Below are 10,153 nucleotides of genomic sequence, written 5' to 3' on the forward strand. Positions count from 1 at the left end.
TGCCTGTTTGTGATTTTCATCTGCTCTATCATCTGATCAGCTCCTGTTGTGTGTGCTGCACATTTGCACACAGCAATCTTTTTTGGTACCTGAACTTAATAAGCTTTTCATAAGATCCCCATGTCTAAACCTTTGTTTAGTTGTTACCATTCCCCAATTGTCCCACTGTTGTGCAAACACTTGTAATATAGAGAAGTCATAATTATTGTCAGTATAAATAGTTACAGTCTAATTTTTTCCTAATTTGCATGCTTCTGTCAATGCTATTAATTCAGCTGCCGTGTGGCGGGAGTGACTCCAACCGCTGCGTATCCTGTGACATCTGGATTCTTTTTGCAAGATCTCCAGACATGGTTATGTCTGAGTGTTGTAATGGTTCATCCTTTAGATCTGGCCGTGGTAATACTTTCTGTTAATGCTACACAGTCGTGTGCGTGCCATCTTCCTACGTACGTAGGCGTGTGGCTGCGGTAAGTGTAGTACATCTTTCTATTGTTAAACATGGTTGTGACCATAGAACTTCCAGAAATGTCAAGTGTCTCGCTGGTGACATACTTTGTTCTGTAAGAGCAGAACAGAAACTTTCAGTGGTCACTATAGTAGATGAGGCCTGTGCTAACAGCTGTACACATACTCTATTGCTCTGGCTGCTGCATATCTAGTTTAGTTGAGAAGTGAGCTCCAGGTTGAATTTCCCCCCATGATTCTGATACAGAGGTCATACAGCCATGTTTACAATCTGTACAAATGCTAACACAGATGATCTTCATCACTGGTTTCAGCCTCTTCTGTCCACTTGTCTTGTGCTGCCACTGGTACATCATAAATCCCTGCCAGCAGTCGTCCTGTTAATTCAGCACCAACGCTCTGCAGTTATTAGTGACACCTGAAAATGCCATCATCTGTCTTTAGGTACGTTTAGGACGGCTGTTTCTCTTCATCAAGTCATCTGCCTTCCCCCATAAGTTGTGACCTAGATATTATACAAAGGTTTACTTTTGTTGACTTTATGTTCTTGCTCACTCAACAATCGTAATGGAGTTAGAGTGTGTTTCAGTCTTCTTCGCTCTTTGGTCCTATCAAAATATCATCAACATGACACATGACATGTGAACAAAGCCCTCTGCACAAAGCTTCAGAATATAGAGAGGAATGAAAGTGGAAAGTTTGGTGTATGTAAGTGCTACTGAAGTGGAGACTTCTGCTGAAGAGTGTGAGAAAAAGCTCCTTTAGAGAAAAGCTCCTTTAAAGATATGTATTGTAACATTCATACATGTTGTACACACTACAGGTGAACAGAGTCATACATGTTGTACACACTACAGGTGAACAGAGTCATACATGTTGTACACACTACAGGTGAACAGAGTCATACATGTTGTACACACTACAGGTGAACAGGGTCATACATGTTGTACACACTACAGGTGAACAGTCATACATGTTGTACACACTACAGGTGAACAGAGTCATACATGTTGTACACACTACAGGTGAACAGAGTCATACATGTTGTACACACTACAGGTGAACAGGGTCATACATGTTGTACACACTGCAGGTGAACAGAGTCATACATGTTGTACACACTACAGGTGAACAGAGTCATACATGTTGTACACACTACAGGTGAACAGGGTCATACATGTTGTACACACTACAGGTGAACAGGGTCATACATGTTGTACACACTACAGGTGAACAGGGTCATACATGTTGTACACACTACAGGTGAACAGAGTCATACCACTGCAGGTGAACAGGGTCATACATGTTGTACACACTACAGGTGAACAGAGTCATACATGTTGTACACACTACAGGTGAACAGAGTCATACATGTTGTACACACTACAGGTGAACAGAGTCATACATGTTGTACACACTACAGGTGAACAGAGTCATACATGTTGTACACACTACAGGTGAACAGAGTCATACATGTTGTACACACTACAGGTGAACAGGGTCATACATGTTGTACACACTACAGGTGAACAGAGTCATACATGTTGTACACACTACAGGTGAACAGAGTCATACATGTTGTACACACTACAGGTGAACAGAGTCATACATGTTGTACACACTACAGGTGAACAGGGTCATACATGTTGTACATGTTGTACACACTACAGGTGAACAGGGTCATACATGTTGTACATGTTGTACACACTACAGGTGCTTGTGTTTCAAGTGTTCTGACAGTTTAGGAGAAATCTACACAAACACACACAGTTAGAAACAGAAACGTTCTGTCCTCTCGTCTGACGAGTTCCTAAACAACACAAACTCTCCTGGCAGTTTCCTTATGTGAGTCAGTTATAGTTCCTCAGGTTGTGCATGCTTCATGTAATCGGATCAGTCGTCAGTGATCAGTGTAACCTCGCCTTGTTTTCAGACACTGAAACCGTGTCCGTCCCTCCAGCAAGCGTTCTCACGTCACAGCTCATGAGGGCTGAATATGACACCACATATAGAAGGTCTCAGTACTCAGGTGTGCTCAGTCCCCTCTTGTGTGTCCAGGCTGCAGCTTGTTGTGGAAACACAGATGATAACGAAATCTACAGACACAAACCGACAAAGTGAGTAAAATAAACGCTTATTTCCTCTCGTTGTGCAACAAAACATGTTGTGTCGTGTCTCCACTTCAGGGTTGGGCTTTAAATATGTATGTGTGAACGTGTGAACGTGATCGGGGTGTTCTTGAAATGGAGAGCGCTGCATAATATATAGCGCTATATAATAATAATAATCGCGCCCTCGTCAGTGACGGTAGATGTGTGTCTCTGTGCCCTCGTCAGTGACTGCAGGTGTGTGTCTCTGTGCCCCCAGGTGTGTGTCTCTGTGCCCTCGTCAGTGACTGCAGGTGTGTGTCTCTGTGCCCCCAGGTGTGTGTCTCTGTGCCCTCGTCAGTGACTGCAGGTGTGTGTCTCTGTGCCCCCAGTTGTGTGTCTCTGTGCCCTCGTCAGTGACTGCAGGTGTGTGTGTCGTGTGCTCTCGTCAGTGACCGCAGATGTGTGTCTCTGTGCCCTCGTCAGTGACTGCAGGTGTGTGTCTCTGTGCCGAGGATCAAACGCAGTGAGTATGAAGTGTGGAGTGACAAGATAAAGTTTCAGTCTCATCACATACTGTAGAAAGTGTTTCCCACAGAGATGAAATGCAATACTTCTCAGATATTATGGTCTGTCTCTGATCATGTAATAATAATTATAATAATACATTGTATTTGTAAAGCGCCTCCCCAAGCTAAAAGCAATCTCAAGGCGCTACAATGCAGGACAACAACAACAACAACAGACATAAGATTTTACGGAAAGGCTTTTTTGAAAAGAAGGTCGCTGGCCTGTGGAGCCCTCAGGTGTTCTGGGAGGAACAGGTGAGGAGCAGCTGAGCAGAAGGCCCGTATCTGGTTAAATAATACTGAGCAAGTAAAATAATATTATAGACATAAATGAGTCATTTAATTGAATGTAATAATATTTAGATTTATTTGAGCTCAGCAGGATTATTTGTCAAGTATTAAAGGTGTTTTACATTTGAGTAACTACGTTAAAACAGGAATATTTCTACAATTTCAAATAGTGAATCTGCAAGTCTGAAAGTGACAGTAACCATAGAGACACGATACATTTATTATCTACAGGTGCATCTCAATAAATTAGAATATCGTGGAAAAGTTCATTTATTTCACTAATTCAATTCAGAAAGTGAAACTCATATATTTTATGGATTCATTACACAAAGTGAAATATTTCAGGCCTTTATTTGTTTTAATCTTCATGATTACAGTTTACAGCTAATGAAAACACAAAAATCAGTATCTCAGAACATTAGAATATTACATAAGCTAAATATTACATTCAGCTCGTCTGCGCTGTCTGGTCTCGTGTCTCTCGTCTTCCTCTTGACATTACCCCAGAGATTCTCTACAGGGTTCGGGTCAGGCGAGTTTGTAGGCCAATAAAGCACATTAATTCAATGGTCATTGAACCACTTTTGGCAGTGGGCAGGTGCAAAGTCCTGCTGTAAAATAAAATCAGCATCTCCATAAAGCTTCCCAGAAGAAGGAAGCATGAAGTGCTCTAAAACTTCCTGGTAGACGGCTGCGTTGACTTTGGACTTGAGATAACACAGTGGACCAACACCAGCCGATGATATGGCTCTCAAATCATCACTGACTGTGGAAACTTCACACTGGACTTAAAGCAACTTGCATTCTGTGCCTCTCCACTCTTCCTCCAGTCTCTGGGACCTTGATTTCCAAATGAAATGTAAAATCTACTTTCATCTGAAAAGAGGACTTTGGGCTACTGTTCTTCTTTTCTTTAGCCCAGGTAAGACGCTTCGGACGTTGTCTCTGGTTCAGGAGTGGCTTGACACGAGGAATGCAACGGTTGTAGCCCATGTCCTGGATACGTCTGATGCACTGACTCCAGCCTCAGTCATTGTGAAGCTCCCCAATATTTTTAATGGCCTCTTCTTGACGATCCTCTCAAGGCTGCGGTTATCCCTGTTGCTTGTGCACCTTTTCTGACCACACTTTTTCCTTCCACTCAACTTTCTATGGATATGTTTGGATACAGCACTCTGGGAACAGCTTCTTTAGCATGGGCTTTTGAGGCTTTCCCTCCTTGTGGAGAGTGTCAATGACTGTCTTCTGGACAACTGTCAAGTCAGAAGTCTTCCCCATGATTGTGAAGCCTGCTGAACCAGAAGACCATTCAAAGGCTAAGGAAACCTTTGCAGGTGTTTTGAGTTCATTAGCTGATTAGAATGTGACACCGTGAGTCGACAATATAGATTTTTTTCACAATATTCTAATTTTCTGAGATACTGATTTTTGGGTTTTCATTAACTGTAAACCGTAATCATGAAGATTAAAACAAAGAAAGGTTAGTGTTACATGCTCACAAAGCAGATACGGTAGATTGCTGAGTTCTGTTGCTGTTTTATTATATTTGCTGCTGTCCTAACGTGAGTCTCTGTTCTTTGTAGTTTTAATGGCTACCAACGGGAGACTCTTAAAACACATCTGGATCTGCACGCTGGGACCATTGACCATCTTCCTCATCTACCTGGAGTGTGCCTGGGACTTGGTGAGCAGCGATGTTCCAGCACCAGTCTCGTCATCATCAGCAAGGTCACCGTGGAGGGACCCCGGGCCATATCACGTGGCATATCCACGAAACTACAAATTCATCATGGATGACACGCCAACGTGTAAGACGACGACTCCTTTCCTGGTCCTGATGGTTCCGGTCGCACCCAGTAACGTGGCGGCTCGGGACACCATCCGGAAGACGTGGGGGAATGAGAAAGTGGTCCTGGGTCAGCTGATCGAGACTATCTTCGTACTGGGTCTACCCGGCGGAGCGGATGCTGAGCAGCAGCAGGAGAAACTCAAACAGGAGAACCTGCAGCACCGTGACCTGATCCAGAGCAACTTCAAGGACAGCTACCACAATCTGACCATCAAGACTCTGGTGATGCTGGAGTGGCTGGATGCTCACTGCCACAAGACTTCCTACGTGCTGAAGATCGACTCCGATATGTTTCTGCATGTCCAGAATTTGGTGAAACTGTTGCTGGATCCCGGCACGGCCAAACAAAACTACATGTCAGGTTTGGTGTGGTGGCACAGCCCGGTTCTAAGAAACCCATTCAACAAGTTCTACATGCCGAGGAACGTGGTTGCTGAGTTGGAGTACCCTCCATATCCTCTGGGCATGGCCTACGTCATGTCCCTGGACCTGCCCGCCAAGATCCTGGCGGTCTCCCCTCAGATCAGACCCATCTTCATTGAAGATGCCTACCTGGGCATGTGCCTCAAACTCCTGGGCGTTTCCCCCAGCGACCCTCCTGAAGACTCCATGTTTGTTGTGGCTCCGACACATCCTCTGAGCAACTGCAGCCTCTCACACGTCATCGCTGTGACCACGACGAGCGTCCTGCAGATGAGCAGTTACTGGCTGAGAAGCAGGACGCCAGAAGCTGAATGTTGAACTCTGACGTCTGAATGAGGAAATGTGACACATTATTACATCACACATGGCGTCAATGCAATAAATCATCTCTGAATAAAAACACAAACTTCATTGTTTTTTGCTCCAATAGAAATATTTGATTTAATATGTTTGTCTGAAACTAACAGTCAGAATATTGAAATATGAAATCCAACATATAAAAAATATGTTGGCTCATCATATTATTGCAGCTTTGCTACTTATCTTATGAAATTGTGAAATGACAGATTTGACAGAAGAAAGACTCCTGAAGTCCGCTTGATGTATAAAGCTATAAATATGAGCACTTACTTTCCCTCGCACATGTGTACGACGAGAACATTTTAATATATTCTGTTTGTGACAACTCTTCATATGTTGAACATGGAAGTGATGCTGATCTTCAGCTGCTTTATATCATAAACAGATAAGAACATTAGCTGGATCCTAAATACTCACAAACATAAAGACATCGTCACGTTGTAAACGTCCTTTAACATTTTAAAATTCACTTTGTCTTCAACGTGTGACTTCTTTCTAGAAGGTTTGGTTATTGTTGTTCCTAAATACAATGTTGAGGTACTTGTACTTCACTTGAGTATTTACATGTGATGATACTTTATACTTCAACTCCTCCAGTTAGTTACTTTGCAGATTTACATAATTGATAGAAAGTATAAATAATCCAGCAGAGTATAAAGTAAAATGAGCTTGAAAGGGATGAACACATTAATGCATCAATAATTAGAATTAGAGAAAGTGTTTTGACGAGCGAGACATCAGGACTCAAAGACAGGAAATCATATTTAGATCTGCTACTTCTCTGTTACTGTTTATATTTATTTATATAAGAGACATAACAAGACATTTAAAGACGTTTAAAGATATTTAAAGACATTTAAAGACGTCTAAAGACATTTAGAGACGTTTAAAGACATTTAAAGACATTTAAAGACATTTAGAGACATTTAAAGACATTTAAAGACATTTAAAGACGTTTAACGACATTTAAAGACATTTAAAGACGTTTAAAGACATTTAAAGACATTTAGAGACGTTTAAAGACATTTAAAAACATTTAGAGACATTTAACGACATTTAAAGACATTTAAAGACGTTTAACGACATTTAAAGACATTTAAAGACATTTAAAGACGTTTAAAGACATTTAAAGACATTTAAAGACGTTTAACGACATTTAAAGACATTTAGAGACGTTTAAAGACATTTAAAGACATTTAAAGACATTTAGAGACGTTTAAAGACATTTAGAGACATTTAAGACGTTTAAAGACATTTAAAGACGTTTAAAGACATTTAAAGACATTCAGAGACATTTAAAGACGTTTAAAGACATTTAGAGACATTTAGAGACATTTAAAGACATTTAGAGACGTTTAAAGACATTTAGAGACATTTAAAGACATTTAAAGACGTTTAAAGACATTTAAAGATATTTAGAGACATTTAGAGACATTTAAAGACATTTAAAGACGTTGAAAGACATTTAAAGATATTTAGAGACATTTAGAGACATTTAAAGACATTTAAAGATATTTAAAGACATTTAAAGACGTTTAAAGACATTCAGAGACATTTAAAGACGTTTAAAGACATTTAGAGACATTTAGAGACATTTAAAGACATTTAGAGACGTTTAAAGACATTTAAAGATATTTAGAGACATTTAGAGACATTTAAAGACATTTAGAGACATTTAAAGACATTTAAAGACGTTGAAAGACATTTAAAGATATTTAGAGACATTTAGAGACATTTAAAGACATTTAGAGACATTTAAAGACATTTAAAGACGTTTAAAGACATTTAAAGATATTTAGAGACATTTAGAGACATTTAAAGACATTTAAAGACGTTGAAAGACATTTAAAGATATTTAGAGACATTTAGAGACATTTAAAGACATTTAAAGATATTTAAAGACATTTAAAGATATTTAAAAACGTTTAAAGACATTTAAAGACGTTTAAAGACATTTAGAGACATTCAGAGACATTCAGAGACGTTTAAAGACATTTAATGATATTTAAAGACATTTAAAGATATTTAAAGACATTTAAAGACCTTAAAGACATTTAGAGACATTTAGAGACGTTTAAAGACATTTAGAGACATTTAAAGATATTTAAAGACATTTAGAGACATTCAGAGACATTCAGAGACATTTAAAGACATTTAGAGACATTTAAAGATATTTAAAGACATTTAAAGACATTTAGAGACGTTTAAAGACATTTGAAGACGTTTAAAGACATTTAGAGACGTTTAAAGACATTTAGAGACGTTAGAGACATTTAGAGACATTTAAAGACATTTAAAGATATTAAAAATATTAAAGACATTTAAAGACATTTAAAGAGTTTTAAAGATATTAAAAATATTAAAGACATTTAAAGATGTTGAAGATATTAAAGACATCCTTTTAATGGTGTGTACAAAGATATTAAAATAAGTCACATTAATGTATGTTCATCATGTGGACGGCTGATTTTATTCACTCATGTTTCTGTCATTTTCAGACACAATTACATTTTTGAAAAACAATAATGATTTCCCCCCCTTCCCATAAATATGTGCATTTATCGACAATCGCCCAAATTGAGCCGGCCAAACAAATCCGATATGGTGCATCTGTACTTCCGCGCCCCCCTCAGAGAATCTCTTCACAGATATCGGCTCTTTCTTGTCTCTAGATTTCTTCTTCTCCCTCTTCAGCTTCACTGTGTTCAGCAGCACTTTGCTCTTCTTCTTCTTCTTCTTCTTCTTCTTCTTTGTGTGTTTGTTGTGGGGCAGCGCCCCCCTCAGCTGGCCCCATGCGCTGTTCAGAGGCGACTTCTTCTTCTTCTTCTTCTTCTTCTTCTTCTTCTTCTTCTTCTTCTTCTGCCAAATATAAGTAGTTTTAGAGGAGGAGCCGCCCATCGCAGCTGACCTGCAGCAAACACATGAAGATTATATATTCATTTATTTATATTTAAAACATGTGTTTGTGTGTGAAGTTTTTGAGAAAGCAAAGAAAATACATTTAATAAGAGATTTAAACATTTCAGAAAACTTGTAATATAAAAGATAATTAATTCGTAGTTATTAACATAATAATGACGTGTTTGTGAAGTATTAATATTATTATTACATTCTGCTTCACATCCAGCTGACACCAAACTGTAAACTATAAAACGTCAAACACGACATAATAAAGAGTCAGAGCGTGTTCACAGGTCAGACATGAAGCAATACCTTACTCACAAAAACATATTTCACTTCACATTACAAGAATGTTCCTGTTATAAATACTAAAAACAATATGTTTATAGTTTCAGCAGTTAAGTGATTTAAAAAATGGCAAAAAAGTATTTTAACTTTAAGTGTTTCTGCAGATATAAAGATAGTTTAATAACACAAACAAACCTCACAGCAGAAGTGTTTCTGATCTTGTGCTGTTCACATTCTGACTTCCTGTTTGTCATCAGACGGCTTCACACCTGAGGAACCCTGAACGTTTGTCAATCTAAGATTAAATAAAGATCTAAAAAATAGATTAAATATATTAAAAGTGCAGGAATTTATTTATTTTGTTCGTTAAAACCTGCATTTAAAAATATAAATGTGTCATAAAGCTGTGAAGTTATTCCTGCTGAGAAACCTGAAGTGAAACCAGACTTTAGAATAACAACAAAGAAGTGTTTCAGATGGACGCAGGTCACGTGGGGGGGGGGGGGGGTGGGGGTGGTCGGTGCTTTGCTCAAGGGCACCTACATGAGGTGCACATACAAATATTTTCCTTTAAAAACAATAAAACCTTTATTGAAAAAGTTTAAATATACAAACATGGCAGAGAAACAAGAACATGAATAAAGAATATTTCAATATAAATGTAATATAATAATAATAATAATAATAATAATAATAATAATAATAATAATAATAATAATAATATAAATACACTTTAATAATATCAAATTTAAACAGTTTGATTTATTTTTTAGTGTTTACAAGTTTGAAAGTCTTGACTTGTTTTTAAACGTACACACTACAGGTGAACAGAGTCATACATGTTGTACACACTACAGGTGAACAGTCATACATGTTGTACACACTACAGGTGAACAGAGTCATACATGTTGTACACA

General features: G+C 38.4%; 1 protein-coding gene across 3 annotated transcripts; it reads left to right on the forward strand.

Moving 5' to 3' along the window:
• The first annotated feature begins 797 nt into the window (after positions 1 to 797).
• Positions 798 to 6,098, forward strand: LOC115006181 (beta-1,3-galactosyltransferase 5-like). Of its 3 annotated transcripts, none has more exons than XM_029428276.1 (3): positions 798 to 912; positions 2,402 to 2,585; positions 4,999 to 6,098. In XM_029428276.1, exons 2-3 carry the CDS (start codon positions 2,465 to 2,467, stop codon positions 6,003 to 6,005), a joined length of 1,128 nt encoding a protein of 375 aa, XP_029284136.1. In that variant the 5' UTR covers positions 798 to 912; positions 2,402 to 2,464; the 3' UTR covers positions 6,006 to 6,098. The 3 variants fall into 3 exon arrangements, with proteins under 3 accessions (XP_029284136.1, XP_029284138.1, XP_029284137.1); XM_029428278.1 differs by lacking the exon at positions 798 to 912 and adding an exon at positions 3,042 to 3,081 and having other exon boundaries at positions 2,527 to 2,585; XM_029428277.1 differs by lacking the exons at positions 798 to 912; positions 2,402 to 2,585 and adding an exon at positions 3,321 to 3,379.
• The last annotated feature ends 4,055 nt before the right edge of the window (positions 6,099 to 10,153 follow it).

Source organism: Cottoperca gobio, unplaced genomic scaffold (genome assembly GCF_900634415.1).
Source record: "Cottoperca gobio unplaced genomic scaffold, fCotGob3.1 fCotGob3_64arrow_ctg1, whole genome shotgun sequence".
NCBI classification, from domain to species: domain Eukaryota; kingdom Metazoa; phylum Chordata; class Actinopteri; order Perciformes; family Bovichtidae; genus Cottoperca; species Cottoperca gobio.